The sequence below is a fragment of the Microcebus murinus genome, chromosome 5 (assembly GCF_040939455.1).
Source record: "Microcebus murinus isolate Inina chromosome 5, M.murinus_Inina_mat1.0, whole genome shotgun sequence".
Classification (NCBI taxonomy): domain Eukaryota; kingdom Metazoa; phylum Chordata; class Mammalia; order Primates; family Cheirogaleidae; genus Microcebus; species Microcebus murinus.
This window is the reverse complement of record NC_134108.1, coordinates 106,847,206-106,867,794: the sequence shown is the minus strand read 5'-3', so window position 1 is coordinate 106,867,794 and position 20,589 is coordinate 106,847,206. Positions and strand designations below refer to the sequence as shown.

General features: G+C 45.1%; 2 protein-coding genes across 4 annotated transcripts in view; both read right to left on the bottom strand.

The window, feature by feature from the left end:
* Window positions 1–2,136: 2,136 nt before the first annotated feature.
* TMEM217B (transmembrane protein 217B) overlaps window positions 2,137–20,589 on the bottom strand; it is a 45,411-nt gene continuing 26,958 nt past the window's right edge. Inside the window, exons 2-3 of one of the 2 annotated variants that reach the window (XM_012746865.3) lie at window positions 4,709–4,871; window positions 2,137–2,814 (exon numbers count right to left, since the gene is read on the bottom strand). In XM_012746865.3, coding sequence (XP_012602319.1) covers window positions 2,266–2,787 — 522 coding nt within the window. In that variant the 5' untranslated portion in view covers window positions 2,788–2,814; window positions 4,709–4,871 and the 3' untranslated portion in view covers window positions 2,137–2,265. The remainder of the gene's footprint in view (window positions 2,815–4,708; window positions 4,872–20,589) is intronic. The other variant, XM_012746863.3, reaches the window with a different exon arrangement.
* TMEM217 (transmembrane protein 217) overlaps window positions 16,702–20,589 on the bottom strand; it is a 30,847-nt gene continuing 26,959 nt past the window's right edge. For both annotated transcript variants that reach the window (XM_012746861.3, XM_076003390.1), the window contains exon 2: window positions 16,702–17,740. In XM_012746861.3, coding sequence (XP_012602315.1) covers window positions 17,163–17,729 — 567 coding nt within the window. In that variant the 5' untranslated portion in view covers window positions 17,730–17,740 and the 3' untranslated portion in view covers window positions 16,702–17,162. The remainder of the gene's footprint in view (window positions 17,741–20,589) is intronic.

The window sequence follows — 20,589 nt, the reverse complement described above, 5'->3', positions numbered from 1 at the left end:
TCCTCTGACTCAGGACTCTCTGTGCTGTCCTCTGCCTCAGGGGCTGTCACATGCAGTCAAGGTGTCAGCGGGGCTGCAGTCACCTCAGGACTCAACCAGGTGAGGATCTGCTTCAAGCTCACTCGAGGGGCTGTTGGCAGGACTCAGTTCCTCACATGCACCGGGCTAGTGGCGCCAGTTGCTGGCCACGTGGGCCTTTCCATGAGGACACTCCCAGCATGGCAGCTGGCTCCCCTCAGAGACAGCGAGCAACACTGCAGTCATCATCTGTCTGTCACCTGATCTTGGAAGTGACATCCCATCCCTTCTGCTACATTCCATTTGCTAGAAGAGGGTCACTGGGTCCGGCCCACATGCAAGGGGAGGCAAGGACTGTGACTGCCAGTTGGCAGGCGTCTTTGGGATCCGCGTTAGAGTCTGTCCACCACAGCAAGGAAGCAACTGGCTGAGCAAGTCCGGAGCTCAGGGGAGAGGTCCAGGCTGGAGGTTAGCAGCAATGGGCCTGGACCAGGCGAGCTGGGAGCCAGTGACACAGAGAAGACGGTGGGCCCAGGGGCCGAGCGGGGGGCACTCCAGTTCTGGGAGGTCAGACGAGGAGAGGCCAGCGAGGCAGGTGGGGAACGGAGGGAGAGGCAGCCCGGAGCCCCCCAGCCGAGAGCAACCTGTGGAGGGAGGCGCAGATCAGCTGCTCAAAAGCTGCTAATAGAACAGGTAAGCGGAGGTGGAGAATTGACCACTGGGTGACACGGTTTGGGATCACCTGGACAAGAGCAGTGTCATGGAGTTAGGGGAGTGAAGACCTCACTGGAGGGGGTTCCAGAGAGGATGGGGGCCAGGGAGTGAAGGCAGAGGCAAAATGCTCTCGAAGAGTCTTGCTGTAGCGGGGAGCACAGCCTTGCATTAAACTGTCCCGCGTCCAGTGGCTCTTCCTTGAGCTGATCCTTGGAGCTCTCCTCCCTGCACTTCCTCAATGCGTGGGTCTCCAGTCGCCCAACCTCCCCACCCAGAGACCCCAAATGGGATGGGGGAGCAGAACCCTGAAGTCCGCCATGTTTTATTTTTTGTGTTTCTATACTAATAAGTCCCAATTAGACAAGGCGCACCTTGTGAGACAGGGGCAGAGACACACACTGTTGGCTCCCAGCCATCAGCTCAAGGCTTCCTAAGTCCCAAATCGGTCGTCTTTAGAGGACCTGGCGCGCAAGGCGAGCAGCCCTGAGCAAAAGCCGGGTGCTGACTGCCATCTTGTGGTCGCGTTGGGAACTGGCCTCGGTTTAAATGTCTCCCTCAGGGTGGTGGGAAGAGTCGGAACAGCACCTGGCCCTCTTAAAGTGTTCCGTAAACGTGAGCTACTGTCGCTATGCTCATGGTTTGGAAGAGTGTGGTCAAATAAACAGTATCCCTTGACTTCACTCCCGTCATTTTTTGAGGAAAAAGGAACTATCCCCAAAGAAGCCCCCTCCTTTTTATCTTGGTAAGAGTGCGTGAATCCGGGGGCCAAGCGTGACTTCTGTGTCGGCCCACCACAAGACCGATTTATTCAGGGCAGAATGTCAATAGTGCTTAAGGTGACACATCCTGGAGCTTTCTTAAATGGAGATTCTGCTTGCTATTTCTTTATGAGCCAGCAGGAGGAACTGCTTTCTGATAAAAGTGTGTGGGAAGCAGAGTGACGCGTGAAGCTGGAAAGGGTCCTTTCTCCACGGTGATGTGCAGGAGTGTAGAACACAGCGCTCCACTACGGCAGTGACAGCCAGCCACATGTGGCTATTACAATTGAAATTAATTAAAATGAAATAAAATTTAAAATGTGGTTACTGGATTGTCATAGCCACGTTCCAAGTGTTCGATAGTCACACATGGCCAGTAGACAGCACAGATATAGGACATTTCCAACAGCACAGAAAGCTCTGTTGGACAACACCACTCCAGAAGGACTCAGCAGAATCATGCATCCATGGGGCAAACCACAGAGAAAAATTAGAAACCGAGGAGGTGCAGAGAAGAGGGGACTATGAGAGAGAATATAGCAATGAGATGGGTAAGTAAGCACAAAGGCAGCATATCATTAACTGCTAAAACAAATCACACACACACACACACACACGTGCACAATAATTGGTCTATGCAACCCTCTTTTCCCCAAGAATCACTCTTCAGTGTGTAAAACTCCAAAACTGAGAAGGCAAGCAGCACGGACAGAAGGCAGGTGGGGCAGAGAGGACTCTGCCACTGAGGAGCACCCCCCCTTCTTTGTGGAGTGGTTCAGTTTATCTTGCGGTCCAATATGCTGAGGGAGGAGGTCCTGCGCCGGCGCTCCTTCCTTATAGCCTGGCGTTCCTTGTAAAGGGTGTACGCGTGCTTGACTACGAAGGGCAGACAGAAAAAGTGCAGGAGCATGCGTGAGATGTACATGATCAAGTACAAGTAGGTCAGCTCCAGGAACAGCTCCTTGATGGTGTTTTTGATGAGCAGGACCACGGAGAAGCTGGTGAGCTCGTAGGCGGCGATCCACAGGGCGTAGATGAGCAGCCCCACGTAGATGTCCATGCGGATGCAGTAGAGGAGGAAGCAGCTGACCAGGAGGGTGGTGATGGACAGGCCGAGGCTGATGTTATACCTGGAGGCCTTGGCCCAAGAGTCTGATTTAGACTCTGGGGGCAGGTAGATGCTGAAACTGTCCTCATAGCCAATCTCGGTCAACTGGTTCAGGTCAAAGATGAGGAACTGGATGGTGTTGAGGACCGAAAAGATACCCACCATGATGGACAACTTCCTGGGATTCATATTATAGTTGTTTTACCAGAGAACGTCCTGCAGAAAAAAAATTACGGTGATACATGACAAGATGGCAGAGCTAGCCCCAGAGAAACCCCCAAGCCACTGGATGCAAACAGGGAAGCTAAGAGGAGGGATGGGGCGTGAATGGGCAAGGGGCTGGCAGTCAAGGACCACAGGGCCTGGTCCCCGCTCTGACCTAAGTAGGTAGAGGCAACCAGGTCATTGGGAAATGAGGGCATTACTGGACTGGGATACTCCTAAGGTAGCTTCCAATACTGCTCTTCCAGCTCCAGCTTTGCTTTAAGGTGACAAAAAGAATGTTCCTGTTGGTATAGGTCTGTGGGAATTAGGGGGCCCCCGTATCTAGAATAGTGATGGTGTGAGTTCTGGGGAATTTGCTTCTCTGAAGTCAGAAAAATATCATGGCTCCTCATAGGCTTGGAACCATCCCTGACCCTCCCCAGGGCCCAGAGCCCCAGCTACCTGCTCTTCCCTTCCAAGCCCTTAGAAATGGAATGTCCCTGTTTTGCTTGCTGGGAGCCCAGCTTGGAGCCTTGCCCCAGTCTGGTCCCAAGTCACAGGGTTAGGCCGGCAGGCGTGGACTGGGGGAAGGTTGTTCATGGGCCCAAGACTCATCATGGCAAAGATGTCTTAACAGTAAGCCTCTGTTGTTCAGGGAGGGCCCAGCAGGCTGCCTTCCAGCTGCAGTCTAGACTAGACCTGAGCCCTAGAGGGCGTGTCTATGCCGGGGCCCAAGGCTTCTTACTGGCTTCCAATTCAGAGGACTCCTGAGCAAACCTCTCTTCCCTTCCTTCGCCACACTGGCGAGAGACTGTCACAGGGGTGAGGGGAGAAGGGAGGGGGACAGTCACACACAAGGGGAACACAGGCCTGTCCTCTGGCTGATAAATTTCCAATGACTGGCCTCCCTGAGGTGACAGGAACAAGTCCCGCCCAGCTCGGCAGAGCACAGACAGGCTGCCACTGGCCTCCCTCCAGCCCCCTCCTCCCCACTCTCTGGAGCAGCCCCAAACCTGGTGAGATGTATACAGTGTGACATCTACCACTTTAGCTCTTTTCGAATGTACAAGTCAGTGGCATGGAGTACATTCACTGTGTTGTGCAGCCATATCACCACCATGCATCTCCAGAACTTTTTCATCGTCCCCAACAAAACTGTGTACCTATGAAATGCTAACTCCTGGCCGGGTACCGCACCAGCGCGGTGGCTCACGCTTATAATCCCAGCACTCTGGGAGGCCGAGGCGGGAGGATTGCTTGAGCTCAGGAGTTTCAGACCAGCCTAAACAAGAGCAAGACCCCATCTCTACTAAAAATAGAAAAATTAGCCGGGCTTGATGGCTCCTGTCTGTAATCTCAGCTACTCAGGAAACTGAGGCAGAAGGATCACTTGAGCTCAGGAGTCTGAGGTTGCTGTGAGTGATGATGATGCCACGGCACTCTAGCCCAGGGCAATAGCAAGACACTGTGAAAGAAAGAAAGAAAAGAAAAGAAGAAAGAGGAGAGAGAGATAGACAGAAGACTAACTTCCCATTTCCCCCACCCCCACCTCATTAACTACCATTTTACTTTCCATCTTTGTAAATTTGACCATTCTAGGTACCTCATATAGGTGGAATCATATAAGATAGGTCCTTTTGAATCTGGTTTCTTTCACTTAGTATAATGTTTCAAGTTCTCCCAAATATACTTTATTCCCCACCCCATGACCCTCCCCACCCTGTGTGACTCCAGATACACAAGCCTCTCCTGCACCCTAGGCCTCGGAGGGTCCCAGGTGGGCTGGGAGAGGCAGTGGGCCAGCAAATAGCTGTGTTGACAATTCCCTGTCCCCGTCCACCAAACTTCCCCTCCATCCTGCTCATAGGGTAGCTTCCACAACAGCCACTATCCATGGGATACTCACCAAACTATCTAAAAATAGGGCCCTGAAGCACGTAGGTGTGTTCCTTTGCTTTATTCCTATGTTGCAGGTTTCAAGGCAATGTTGCAGGTTTCAACCCTGGTTGGTTCCATATCTCTGCTGCCCCAGCCTTGGTCTCCAACCTCAGCACCTCTCGCCTGGGCCACTGTAATAATTGCTTAACTTGTTTTTCTGCCCCCTGCCAAGATCCTCTGGTACATTCTATCCACTCAACACTCACTCAGCAAATATCTGTTGAGTATCTACTATGTGGCAGGAGCTACAGGTAAACATTCTAGTATGGAAGCTAGACAAATGAAAAACCAAATGAATAAAATGTTTCAAAAATTAAGAAAAAAGAACAAAAACTTACTATGCAATGCGACAAATGCTGTGGGGGAGGAGGTGGTCCAGTGCTGTCAAGATGTACTGTCAAGAAGGATGGAATCTAGGGAGAGAATCGGGGGAGGCTTTCTGGAGGAGGCAATAAGTGAGTTTGTGCCTTAAAGAACATGGCATTAACTAGGCAGAAAAGGGAGGGACTTCACCCCTAGCAAAGGGGACAGGGACAGGCAAAAGCCATTTTGGAAATTCCAAGTTTGGTGTGGCTTGAGCAGAGTGGGTGGCTATACATGTTGCCAGGGGCCAGATCAGGAAGGAGCCTTACCTGCCACCAGCCATGTGGATGACCCTCTGAAAGGCAATGGGGAGACCTGGAAGGGTCTTAATGGTGTGTGTGTGTGTGTGTGTGTGTGTGTGTGTGTGTGTGTGTGTGTGTGAGAGAGAGAGAGAGAGAGAGAGAGAGAGAGGATCAGACATCAGATTTGCATTTTAGAAAAATCTTTCTTGCTGGTATGGGGGCCATGGGCCAGGAAGGGGGCAAAGGTGGAGGTAGGCAGCGCAGTTGAACAGCTGGCAAAGGAAACGTGGTGAAGCAAGACAGCAGAGGGCTGTTGGGGGCAGATCTGGGGTCAGGGGCTGTGGGAGAAGGAGTCTGGGATGAGCACTGGGTGAGGGCAACCCATTCACAGAGACAGGAGCACACAGGATAGGGGTGGGGAAGATGATGAGGACAGCTTGGCAAATGGCAGGTGCTGTGGTTTGAATGTTTGTGTCTCCTTCAAAATCCATGTTGAAATGTAATCCCCAATGCAACAGCATTAAGAGGCAAGGCCTTAAGGAGGTGATTAAGTCATAAAGATAGAGCCCTCATGAATGGAATTATCATCCTTATAAAGGGGCTAAAGGGAACTAATTTTTGCCTCTCTATCCCTTCTGCCATGTAAAGTAATGATGTTCATCTCTTCCAGAGGGCACAGAAACAAGGCACCATTTGGGAAGCAGAGAGACATGCCCTCATTAGACACTGAAACTGTACTGATCTTCAATTCAGAACTGTGAGAAGATAAATTTCTCTTCTTCATAAACCACTCAAAGGTATTTTGTTATAGCAGCACAAATGGACTAAGACAGTGTGCCTTTCAGGTTCCCCCAGGACATACAAGTGGACATGTCTACTATGAAGTCACCTCTATGCACCTGGAACTCAGAATCTGAGCCTTTGTTTTTGAAATACAGATTTGCTGGATGTAGGATTCTTTGACAGTTGATTTCTTTGAGCACTCTTAATATATTATTCTACTTCCTTCTGGCTCCCATTGTTTCTGCTGAGAAATCAGCTGCTAGTCTTATTTGGGTTCCTTTATAAGTGATGAGTCATTTTTCTCCTGCTGCTTTCAAGATTTGACTTGAGTATTTTTATTCGGATGTGTCTATGGATCTCTTTCCATTTATCCTATCTGAAGTTTATTGAGCTGCCTGGATGTGTAGGTTAGTGCTTTTGGATAACTTTGGGAGTTTTCAACCATTATTTCTTCAAATGTTTTTTCTGTTCCCTTTTCTCTCACTTCTCATTTTCTGATAGCCTCATTGCATACATGTGGGTATACTTAATGGTGTCCCACATTTCTTTGAGACTCTGCTCACTTTTTTTCTTCACCTTTTTGGTATTTTCTGTAGATTGTATAATCTCTATCATCTATTTTCCACTTCACTAATTCTTCCACCATCTCAAATCTACTGTTGAGCCTCTCTAGTGAATTTTTCATTTCAGTTGTACTTTTCAACTCCAGAATTTCCATTTTCTAAAATGATTTCTATCTCTTTTGACATTCCCATTTGATGTGATATTATCATATTTTCTTTTACCTCTTTAAATCATGATTTCCTTTAGTTCTTTAAACATTTATAATGACTACTTTGAAGTTTTCTGTTAACTCTAACATCATGTCATTCTCACAAACAATTGCCTACTTTTTTTCTGGTATATGGGTCATACTTTCCTGTTTCTTTGCATGTCTTGTGATATTTTTGTTGGAAACTGGATATCTCAGATAATATATTATAGCAAATCTCAGTACTGGTACCTACTTCTTCCTAGGCTTGTTATTGTTATTTGCTTATTTACATGTTTAGTTGATTGGCTGGATTTTTTTTAGTGAATTCTCTCCCCCTACCCCAGTATGAATCCTCTGATGTTGGTTCTCAGGGAGATACAACATTGGGTATGCCCACGGTCACCCTAGGATGACTGGTTTTGGCAGAGCTCTCTTCCCTCTTTCCCTGACCATATCAAAGCCGTTAAACTTCACTAACTGCTGATTGATTGCTCCATTGTTTTTGATAATGCCCTGGAGGCATTAATTTCCCTACAGACTAATCCAAGCAAATTCAGTCTCCTTTGAAGGAATAGTTCCAGAGGCTAGTGTTTGATGTTTATTCTGATCCCAGGAGTACTTCTCCATGTTTTTTCTCACTTTCTCTCCTGCAAACTAGCTGGCCCACAGTTCAGCCTGTGTCTTTATTGGATCTATTAGGTTATTAAGTATGGAATGTCTGACTTACTTAAGTACTAAGTTTGACAGTTGATTCCAGTGACATTTCACTTTGACATTTCTTTTTTTTTTTTATTGTAAAGGTAAATCCTCATTCTTTCAAATGCATGTTTTGGCTTGTGATTATCTTTCAATTTTTTTAGAGCAATTTTTGGGAAACCATGGATAAGTCAAATATTTGAGTTATTTTTGACTATGAGTTCTATCATGGAACCAATGCAGCACAGACAGCTTGACATATTAACAAAGTGTTTGGGAAGGATGTGGCTAATGAATACACAGTACATCCATGGTTTGAGAAGTTCAGTTCTGCTGACTTTAATCTTGAAAACGAGCCATGTGGGTGACCTGAGACCAAGGTAGATAATTAAGAACTGAAAGCTGTAGTGGAAGGGAATTTATCTCAACCTATGCATGAATTAGCAGCAAGGTTTGACGTCACTATTCCAACAATATTGGACCATTGGAAACAAACCAGCAAAGTAAAGAAGCTGGATAGATAGGTACTGCATGAATTAAATGAGAGTCAGAAGAGAAACCATCTTGAAGCTTGCCTTTTTTTGCTGTCACGACATAGGTGAACCGTTTCTATACCGTGTTGTTATGTGTGATGAGAAATGGACTTTTTGACAATTGCAAGTGTTCAGCACAAAGGTTGGGTAAAGATGAAGTGCCAAAACACAGTCTAAAACTGAATAGTCATCAAAAAAACCTAATGGTGGCTGTTTGGTGGTCCAGCGCTGGTATTACCCACTACAGCTTCATGAAACCTGGTCAATCCATTACAGCCGATGTCTACTGCAACCAGTTGGATGAAATATGAGGACACTTGTGATTAAGCAGCCAAGATTGGTCAACAGAGACAGGCCAATCCTCTTATAAGACCATGTGTCGCAAAAAACAATGCTGCTCAAACCACAGAAGCTGGAGTTGAAAACTCTCTGTCATCCACTGTGTTCACCAGACCTTGCACCAAAGGACTAGCACTTCCTTCCAGGCTTTGGACCACTCCTTGCTAGGAAAAATATTCAATTCTCAACGAGCTGTGGAAAACGCCTTTCGTGATTTCATCGCCACTCACCCTCCAGGCTTCTTTGCTGCTGGCATAAACACGCTACCATTAAGATGGCAAAGCTGTATTGATAGTTCAGGCCTGTACTTTAATTAATTGTACTGCATCTTGTTTGAGATATAATAAACTAAACATTTGATTTGAAATCAAACATTTCATATTTAATGACCTGATACAATTAGCAGAGATTAGCATGACTAGAAGGGAGCCAGGTACTAATAGTCAAGACTACGGGGAAAAGGCTCCAAAGGCATTTCAGAAATCTTTGAGACAATCTCTCCTATCATAGAGGAGAGGCCTAGGAGGACAGAATGTTTGGATGGTGCCAGAGCCAGGGATCTGCTGCCTTGCGCAGCCTTGGCATGCCGTCCCCTGCATCCAGGCTGCTTGGACTCCAGTTGCAGCGCAAAGGGTCCCAAGTACTGCTCAGGTCACTGCTCTGAGGGCACAAGCCACAAACCTTGGTGGCTTCCGCTGGCGTTAAATCTGCAGGCATACAGAATGCAAGAGTGGCGAAGGCGTGGCAGCTTCCACTTAGATTTCAGAGAATGTATGGGAAAGCCTGGGTGCCCAGGCAGAGCCTGCTGCTCTGCAGAACCCCTGCAGAGAGACTACTGATGCAGTGCGGAGGGGGACATGGGATGGAGCCTCTCATGCACCAGGGCACTGCCTAGTGGAGCTGTGGGAATGCGCCGTCACTCTCCAGACCCCAGAATGGTAGAGCCACCAGCAGTATGCACCATCAGACAGACTGGAAAAGCCAAAGGCATTGGACTCCAACCTGTGAGAGTGGCCACATGGGCTGCACCTAGCAGAGGCTTGAGGGCAGGGCTGCCCAAGGTCTTGGGGGTCCCCCTGACACCAGAGTGCCCAAGAGGCAGGACGTGGAATCGAGGGAGATTATTTTGGAGCTTTAACATTTAGTGTCTGCCCTGCTGGATTTCAGACTCACGTGGGGCCTGTTCTTCCTTTCTTTTGGCTGATTTCTTCCCTTTGGAGTGGGAATGTTTACCCAACGCCTGCATCAGTGTTGTATCTTGGAAATAAATAATTTGTTTTTTATTTCAAAGGCTGGTAGGTGGGAGGAATTTGCCTTGAGTCTCAGATGAAACTTGGACTTTGAGTTGATGCTGGAACAAGTTAGGACTTTTGGGGACCATTGGGAAGGGGTGATTGTATTTTGCATTGTGAAAAGCACATGAGATTTGGGGGACCCGGGACTGAATGATATAGTTTGGATATTTGTCCTCCAAATCTCCTGTTGAAATTTGCCCCCAGTGTTGGAGGTGGGGCCTGGTGGGAGGGGTCTGGGTCATGGGAGGGTCCCCCATGAAAGTCTCGGTGCTGTCCTGGGAGGGTCCCCCATGAAAGTCTCGGTGCTGTCCTGGCAATGAGTGAGTTGTCACTCTGTTAGTTCCCTGGAGATCTGATTACCCCTCTGCCCCGGCTCCCTCTCTTGCCACAGGCACATTGACCCCCTTTCCCTTCTGCCAGGGTGGGAGCAGCCTGGAGCCCTCCCCACGAGCAGCCTGGGCACCGCGCTTCTTGCAGAACCAGGAGCCAAAGAAACCTCTTTTCTTTATAAATCACCCCGCCTCAGGTGTTCCCCTATAGCTACGCAACAGGCTAAGACAAGCCTCCACTTCACTACTACACTTTCCCGAAGTCAGCCTCAGCAACAGGTCCCTGCGGGCAAGATGTGAAATGCCCATGTCCTGCTCCTCCTGGGAAGAGAGCTCTCTGACCCGGAGCAGGGCTGAGGGCGGGGAGAGGACTCCGCAGGGCTGAGGGCGGGGAGAGGACTCCGCAGGGCTGAGGGTGGGGAGAGGACTCCGCAGGGCTGAGGGTGGGGAGAGGACTCCGCGCTCTTGCCTGCACCGGTCTGGAGTCGCCCGTCCAGCGCTCCGAGCTGGGGGACGAGGAGGAGATGGTCTTCGTTCAAATACCACAGACTGTCACTCTTCTTATCAGATCATTGATTTTCTTAAATAGACATTTCTTCATCCGTTTCCAGAGGCATTATAGGGTTGCTTGTATGTTTTAAAAAGAATTTTCCCCAGTTTCACTGGGGGGCAGGTCCGCAGTGTCCCTCATGAGAAGCTGGCCTCCCCATACTGCTCATGGCATAAACTTGGCTTTTTAAAAAATGCAATGTATGTCCATTTATGTGCAATTTAAAACATAAACTTGGATGGGGAAAGAAAGGAGAATAGCAAAAGGGAGAGATGTTTTCTAACGTACCTGGGCATGACAGTTAGCATCTCCTTTTTTAATCCAAAAGAAAGCAAAGGATCAAGGACGAGGGGCCCCTGGTTGCTGCGCTATTGTGGCACACGAGTATTCCGGGGAATATTACCCTGTCTCTCTGTGACATATTAAAACCACACTCATGTTTTAAGACCTGTCAAATTCCATCTCCTTAGTAAGTCATTTGTGACCACTGCAGCCCATGCTGAATTGATCCCCCTCTAGCCCTTTTAAAAACTCCTATAGCAAGTATAGTTTCTTTTATTTCCCTTAGCATTTGCAAATAGAATGTTATAAATCTCCCCTCTTTAAGAAGAAAAACATTGAAATTAGAAATTCAAATCTGTCTTTAAGAAGAGCATCAATTTGGGTTAAGGAACTACTATGAATCAATTATTTATACCTTTTATTTATCAGAGAATACTGCAGTATAGGTGTTTCACCTCAAAATACTTACAACACCTTGTCAGGTACAAAGCCCCTAACTGCACTAGTCGGGCTAAAATCGAGCATCTTCATGCAATGGGCTAATTCTCTTCCTTCTCTTGAGTTTTCAGTCATTGGAAGGTCCAGGGACCAAACAGATAAAAATCTATCAAAAGTATCGTGAGCTGTCTTTTTTGTTTGTTTGTTTTTGAGACAGAGTCTCGCTTTGTTGCCCAGGCTAGAGTGAGTGCCATGGCATCAGCCTAGCTCACAGCAACCTCAAACTCCTGGGCTCAAGCAATCCTTCTGCCTCAGCCTCCCAAGTAGCTGGGACTACAGGCATGTGCCACCATGCCCGGTTGATTTTTTCTATATATATTAGTTAGCCAATTAATTTCTTTCTATTTATAGTAGAGACAGGGTCTCGCTCTTGCTCAGGCTGGTTTCGAACTCCTGACCTTGAGCAATCCCCCCCCCCCCCCCGCCTCAGCCTCCCAGGGTGCTAGGATTACAGGCGTGAGCCACCGCCTCCCCCCCCCCGCCATGTCTTTATCTTTTTAAAAATGTAATTCCTAAACCTGGGTGTGCATGTGTGTCAGTGTTTGTGAAACATATTTAGATAATTGCAGAAAGTCATAAAACATAACTAGTGTAGAAAATACGGACAGTTAATACATTATTTCTACTATCAATCTCTTATCCCTTAAGATTTAAATGAACTCAAGATAAACACACTAGTTTATTTTTTTCTCTTTTGTATTTACACCTTGGGCTGGGTCCTTTGTTTTATTACACTACCAGTGAAAACTCAGTACCCACTTCTGCATCCATCCTAGGTGGAGGCACAAGGACCAGATTTACCCTCCTGCCTGAAAAGACCAAAAATGCATAAAATACACAAAACACACTGGACATTAGTCAATGAAGGACATCGGTCTCTGAGATGTGGGTCACAAAGGAAGCGAACCCTGTGATTACCTCAGCTTAATGCCTTGCGAGAATGTTGAGGCTGCAGAACAGGGATGAGAAATCCATGAAGAGCCCTGAGTTGAAGAGAAAGAGCTGAGAGTCTGGGGAGACCGCGGTGGCTGGAATTCACAGGACAGAGTAACAGGGAGGAGAGAGACGCACAGACAGAAAGCTCTGGTTCTGCAGAGGGAACCCCTCGTGTAATCAGCTGAACGTTAATGAGCACGTGTGTGAGATTAGAGGTGACAATTCTTTGTCCAGTGGTCAGATAGAGCTGGAAATAGTAACTTTTCTCACCAGCCAGACTGGAAAACTTCATGATTCATGGGGAATTATGTAGAGTACACAAAAAGGTCTTGCCCCTGTAGCAAGCAAGACCTGAAAGGATCAAACTGTTTCCAACTAACTAACTGTATCCCAGAACAAAGCTAAAAAATATGTGTAGGAATATGAAAATAGCCAACAAAAAACATGGCAGAGATCACAATGTCTACCATCAAATAAAAAATTCCAGTGTCTACCACCAATTAAAAAAAATTTTTTTTTGAGACAGAGTCCCACTTGGTTGCCTAGACTAGAATACAGTGGCGTCATCGTAGCTCACTACAACCTCAAACTCCTGGGCTTAAGTGATCCTCTTGCCTCCTTCAGGTCAGGAATTTGAGACCAGCCTGGGCAACACAGTGAGACCCAATCTCTATTTTAAAAAAGTTTAGGCTGGTCCGAAGGTAGTGAGTTATCTCATGTGATTGTTCACAGTCAGTTACAGATTGAACTCCTTGTTCTACTACTTTCCCCCCTCCTCACTACTGCACTTGACTAGTCTTAAAAAAAAAAAAAAAAAAGTTTAGCTGGGCATGGTGGTGTGTGCCTGTAGTCCCAGCTACTCGGGAGGCTGAGGTGGAAGGATTGCCTGAACCCAGGAGCTAGAGGTTGCAGTGAGCTATGAATGTGACACAGCACTCCAGCCTGGGTGACAGAGTGACACCCTGTCTCTAAAAAAAAAAAAGAAAATTAAAGTGGTAAATTTTATGTTATGTATATTTTACCATAATTAAAAACTTTAAAAATTTAAACTAAAAAGATGAAGGAGGGAGGCCAAGATGGGAGGATCACTTGAGCTCAGAAGTTCGAGACCAGCCTGAGCAAGGGCGAGACCTCGTCTCTACTAAAAATAGAAAAAATTAGCCAGGTGTGGTGGTGCATGCCAGTAGTCCCAGCTACTTGGGAGGCTGAGGTAGGAGGATCGCTTGGGCCCAGGAGTTTGAGGTTGCAGTGAGCTATAATGACACCATTGTGCTCTAGCTGGGGTGACAGAGTAAGACTCTGTCTTAAGAGAAAAAAAAAAGAATAAAGAAAAAAAGATGAATATGAAACAATCGTTTTCAGACACACAAAAGCTGGAAGAATTCACGAGCAGCAGACCTGACCCATACTATAAGAAATGTTAAAGGAAGCCCTCCAGGAAGACGAAAAATGACACCATTCCTATAAAAGGGATGAATTGAACCAGAAATGGCAACAACATGGGTAAGTATATATTTTTCTTGTTATTTAAAGCTCTGTAAAAGAGCATTTACTATCTAAGCAAAAATAATAACAATGTAGGATGAGGTTCATAACATATGTAAAATTAAAATGTATGATGACAATAGCACAATTAGGAGAGGAATATTAGAAATATACTATTATAAGATTCTAATATCTATACATGAAGTGGCATAATATCACCTGAGGGTAGACTGTGATAAGTTAAATATGTATACCATAAACTCTAAGACAGCCATTAAAATAACACAAAAATGAACTGTATCTAATAAAGTAACAAAGAAGATAAAATGGAACCATAAGAAATATTAAATTAATCAAAAAGAAGGTAGAAAAAGAGGAAAAAGAAGCAAACATATGGGATAATTTGAAAACAAATAACAAGATGATCACTAAATATAAATTATCTAAATATCTCAATTAAAAGGCAGAAGTTGTCAGACTGAATAAAAAGCAAGACCCAATTCTACAATGCCTACAATAAGCATACTTTAAATATAAATATGGAAATAGGTTAAAGTAAAAGCATGGTAAAAGATATACCATGTCAACACAAATCAAAAGAAGACTACAGTAGCTTCCCAAATAGCAGACAAAGTAAATATCAGGGGAAAGAATATTCCCAGGTACATAGAAGGTCCTTTCACAATGTTAAAAGTATCAGTAATGAAAAGAATATAACAATCCTAAACATTTATGCACCCATTTATAGTTTCAAAATACATGAAGGAAAACTAATGGAATTACATAAAGAGATAGACAAATCACAATTTTAGTCAGAGATATCAATTCTTCTCTTTAAGTAATTGATAGAACAAGTAGACAGAAAATTGGAAAAGATATTAGAAGATTTGAACAATACTATCAACCAATTTGGTCTGATTAACATTTATAGAACATTGCACCCAACAATAGCAGAATAAATATTCTTTCCAGGTGCACATGGGACATTTATCAAGGTGGAAGATACTCATTACTGAGAATAGTTTCAGTAAATTTATTTTATTTTATTTTTGAGACAGAGTCTCACTCTGTTGCCCAGGCTAGAGTGAGTGCTGTGGCGTCAGCCTAGCTCACAGCAACCTCAAACTCCTGGGCTCAAGTGATCCTGCTGCCTCAGCCTCCCGAGTAGCTGGGACTACAGGCATGCGCCACCATGCCAGGCTAATTTTTTCTATATATATTAGTTGGCCAATTAATTTCTTTCTATTTATAGTAGAGACGGGGTCTCACTCTTGCTCAGGCTGGTTTCCAACTCCTGACCTGGAGCAATCCGCCCGCCTCGGCCTCCCAGAGTGCTAGGATTACAGGCATGAGCCACCCCGCCCGGCCACAACATAATTTTTTTAAATGGGCAAAATGTTTGAACAGATACTTCATCAAAGGAGATATGGGATGTGAAATAAGCACATGAAGGAATGTCCCAAACCATTTGCCATTACAAAAATTTTAAGTTAAAATCATAGCGAAATAGCACTCTGTACTCATGAGAATAGCTCAAATGAAAACTTGCTGTCCATATTAAGTGCTGGGAAGCTGTGGAGAAACTGGAATTGTCATGCACTGCCATAGGGAATATGAAGTGGTATAGCCACTCTGGAAATACAATATGCCAGTTTCTTAAACTGGTGGTCTTATTTACGAATACTAACAACTGCAAACTACTAGATGTCCTTCAACGGGCAAATGGATAAACAAAACGGTGGTACACGTATGCCGTGACTCAGCAATAGAAAAGAATGAACTATCAATACACAACACAGCATGGATGAATCTCAAGGCATCATGCTGAGTGAAAGAAGTCAGATCAAAAGAGAGCACATACTCTACAGTTCCATGTATGTAAAATTCTGGTCACTGGAAACTGATGCATAGTGACAGCACATCAGTGCCTACTGATGGTAAGTGGTGGCTCGGGGAGAGGCAGGAGGCGGGGAGGAGGAGGAGATCTGGGGGTGATATACATGTTCATGAACTGGTGATGCTGGTGATGATTTGACCAGGGTATACATATGTCCTGATTTGTTAAATTATACACTTTAAATATGCACAGTTTATTGTGTGTTAATAACTCCTCAAGAAAGCTATTAAACAGATAAAAACTCAACATAATGTTGAGTGTTTGAAGTAGAAGTTTGCTCAGTTTGTTTTCCATCCATGCTCAGAGTGCTTCTAACAGTTTCTGAACCTGAATGCAAAGAGGTTTGTTGACTTGTGATAGTGTGTAATCACATACTGTCTAATAGGCTGACTGATTCATAAACAGTAATTTAGGCTCTTCTAAACCACAAAATCTTCACAGTCAGCCTTCATATCTTATACTTTTTTTTTTTTTTTTTTTTTTTGAGACAGAGTCTCACTTGTTGCCCAGGCTAGAGTGAGTGCCGTGGCGTCAGCCTAGCTCACAGCAACCTCAAACTCCTGGGCTCAAGCGATCCTCCTGCCTCAGCCTCCCGAGTAGCTGGGACTACAGGCTTGTGCCACCATGCCCGGCTAATTTTTTCTATATATATCAGTTGGCCAATTAATTTCTTTCATATTTATAGTAGAGACGAGGTCTCGCTCTTGCTCAGGCTGGTTTCGAACTCCTGACCTTGAGCAATCCGCCCGTCTCGGCCTCCCAGAGAGCTAGGATTACAGGCGTGAGCCACCGCGCCCGGCCGTATCTTATACATTTTTATATCTCTGCAGTGGACAGCACAGTGGCAGACCCGGGAAAAAGCCTAATATATACCTTTTGATTAACCAAGTGTCTTTCATACTCCTTGACAAATTTTGTGGTGGTGGGGGTGCGCAAGACAGAAAATGTAGAATGATTTTTCTCAATTTTAATTCCTTTTCTTATCTGAACTCTAACATAGAAAACATAGAGAGGAAATTAAGGCACAAACCCACCCCAAGGCCAACAGTATCCTTTGTGCTACAAAAATCTGAGGTACAAATCCAGATTTATCCCAGAGTTAAAGCAGAGAGCTGTGGGTTGAGGCTGATGAAGAGACCAGGATAGATGGATCGCCATACTCCAGTTCAGCTTCACCCCATTCCTTTGCCTTGTACTAACCAGACAAAGGCACAACTAAGGGAGGGTTTGATAGGTAACAGTGTCCTTTAACTAAACACCCTCAATGAGCAGGTTATTCCAGTTGTGATTATAATCACATTTTCTCCCACATTTCTCTGAAAGAGTGGCACTAGGGTCTCTCCTTGCTGGACTTCTTAGCGAAAGTGAGGGGAAAATGGAAATAGAACTATGGGAACCGGAGAGAACTCCCTCTCAGGAAAAAGAAAACAGCCAACATTATTATTGTGGTGAATGAAGTTTTGGTTTCTGCCGCAGAGAGTCTCTGCCAGTCATAGACATGCGTCTGCTGTAGGAAATGATATTGCTCGGTCTCTGATTTTTGTAGCATATGTGGGTGTAGGTGACGACAAAGAACATCCAGAAACAGTGCATGAGTATACGGGTCACCAAGCCAAACCAGCGCATGACTCTGACATCTGGAATTATTTTGCTGTCACTGTTGGTGCTGATTTCTACCACAATGTTTGCAATTTCGTACAAAAAGATCCAGATGATGTAGACCATCAGACCCTTGTAGAACTGGGCATACACCGAGTACAGGAGTAAGTAGCTGATCATGATGGTGATGAGAGATAGAAAAAGGACGATGTTCCAACTCCAGCAGTTGATATAGGCTTTTATTATGACATTTGTGCTCATGTTCCACAGACTCATGTCAGTGCAGTTGCCACGGCCTAGGTACTTCCGTTCAAAGATGAGGTACATCTTTGTGACCATGATGGTGAAGGCCCCTGACAACACCGTGCCAGTTTTGGCAGTCATCCCACACCAGAACTTCTGCTTCATGCTGAGACCTCCTGTGAAGACAAACAACATGGGAGGGACTTCCAGAATCTGCCAGCGTGGTAATTACCAGGCTTTCTGCCTCCCAGCTCACATCCACCTTAGAGAAACGATAGACAGAAATATGGAAACCAAGAAATAATAGCCTTGGGAAGATGGAAGACTATTTTAAATGGATTGGGAGTGCGGAGGAGGGAGGATTTTCAGTCTGGGGCTGGCACTAACAAGATGAATTAGAGTAGTGGTTCTCAACCCTAGCTTCACATTAGAATCACCAAAAAGCCCCACCCCAGACCAATCAGAGCATTCTCTGGAAGGGACCCAGGCAGCAGTATTTTTCAAAACCTCCTAGTAGTTTTCATAAGTAGCCTGTGTTTGAAAACACTGAGTTATAGGCCAAGCACCTATAAAAAATAAGTTTAAAAATTAATAAAAGGGCCGGGCGCGGTGGCTCACGCCTGTAATCCTAGCACTGTGGGAGGCCGAGGTGGGTGGATTGCTCGAGGGCAGGAGTTCAAAACCAGCCTGAGCAAGAGCAAGACCCCATCTCTACTATAAATAGAAAGAAATTAATTGGCCAACTAGTATATATAGAAAAAATTAGCCGGGCATGGTGGTGCATGCCTGTAGTCCCAGCTACTCGGGAGGCTGAGGCAGTAGGATCACTTGAGCCCAGGAGTTTGAGGTTGCTGTGAGCTAGGCTGATGCCACGGCACTCATTCTAGCCTGGGCAACAAAGCGAGACTCTGTCTCAAAAAAAAAAAAAATTAATAAAAGAAGCCAGGTGCAGTGGCTCACACCTGTAATCCTAGCACTCTGGGAAGGCGAAGAGGGAGGATCACTTGAGCTCAGGAGTTTGAGACCAGCCTCAGCAAGAGTGAGACTCCATCTCTACCAAAAACAGAAAATATTAGCTGGGTGCAGTGGTGTGCACCTGTAGTCCCAGCTACTCAGGAGGCTGAGGTGGCTCAAATTATGTTCTTATCCCTCCTAGCATTGCCTTGGGCAACCATTGCTGCCTGGGCTAGAGTGCCGTGGCATCAGTGTAGCTCACAGCAACCTCAAACTCCTGGGCTCAAGCGATCCTCCTGCCTCAGCCTTCCGAGTAGCTGGGACTACGGGCATATGCCACAATGCCCGGCTAATTTTTTCTATATATATCAGTTGGCCAATTAATTTTTTTTCTATTTATAGTAGAGATGGGGTCTTGCTCTTGCTCAGGGTGGTTTCGAATTCCTGACCTTGAGCAATCCGCCCACCTAGGCCTTCCAGAGAGCTAGGATTACAGGCGTGAGCCACCGCGCCCGGCCTGGCTATTTCATAAGTGGAATCATATAGTATTTGTTCTTTTGTGACTGGCTTACTTTATTTCACATGATGTTCTCAAGAGTCATCTATGTTGTAGCAAGTGTCAGAATTTCCTTTATTTACTACATTTAAATAAAGATAAAATTAAAAATATATGTAGAAACAGAAAACCATACAAAATGACCTAGCAGATTTGAAGAAGGACCATAAAATTTCTAGAGATGAAAAACTCAATATCTGAAATAAAAAATTTAGTAGACATAATTGGTAGCAGATTGGACATAGATGAAGGGATAACTAGTTAACCAGAAGACAGAAAATAAATCAGGAGGCTGGGTGTGGTGTACACCTGTAGTCCCAGCTACTCAGGAGGCCTGGGTGGGAGGATCGGTTGAGGCCAGGAGTTTAAGACTAGCCTGTGCACATAGTGAGACCTCATCTCTACAGAAAAATTTTTTAAATTAGCCAGGTGTGGTGGTGCTCGCCTGTAGTCCTAGCTGCTCAGGAGGCTGAGGCAGGAAGATCGCTTGAGCCTGGGAGTTGGAGGCTGCACTGAGCTGTGATTATGCTACTGCACTCCAGCCTGGGCAACAGAATGAGAAGAAAAAAAGAAAAAAGAAAACAAAAAAATAAAATATGTCAGGAGAAATTATCCAGAATGTAGCATAAGGAGACAAAAAGATGGAAAATATGGATGAGAACTTAAGAGACATGAAGGATATAATAAGATGTTCTGATAGGCCGAGTGTGGTGGCTCATGCCTATAATCCTAGCACTCTGGGAGGCTGAGATGGGAGGATCACTTAAGGTCAGGAGTTCAAGACCAGCCTGAGCAAGAGTGAGACCCAGTCTCTACTAAAAATAGAAAGAAATTAGCTGTACAACTAAAAATATATAGAAAAAATTAGCCAGGCATGGTGGTGCACGCCTGTAGTCCCAGCTTCTTGGGAGGCTGAGGCAGAAGAAGGATTGCTTGAGCCCAGGAGTTTGAGGTTGCTATGAGCTAGCCTGATGCCACGGCACTCTAGCCCCAACAACAGAGCAAGACTCTGTCTCAAAAAAATAAAAAAGATAAGATGTTCTGATATAGAGAGAAAGAGAGACAAGAAAGGATGGGGTAGCATGTTTAAAAACCAATTAGCTGAGGATTTGCACAACTGAAGAAAAACACCAATGCACAGATTCAAGAAGCCTAACTGACGGCTGGTAGGATAAATGAAAGGAAATCTACATATAGATATACGATACCATTTACCACCACATAGTAAAAAAAAAATCTCAAAAGCAGCCAAGGGTCTTTTTATTCAAGAGACCAGTGGTTATACTTCCAAAGGGAACCAAAATCCAATGGAATTATACTTTAATTGTGCTAAAAGAAAATAACTACCAACCTAGGATTGTACACTAGCCAAAATATTTTTTTTGAGATTCAGAGCACACAGTATGAGGAAAACCTTTTTATAAAATTAAAAAACAACTAAAATTGAATAATATATTGTTTGGCATATATATGTGTGAATAAAACTTTATTTAAAAAGTAAAAGAATAATAAATA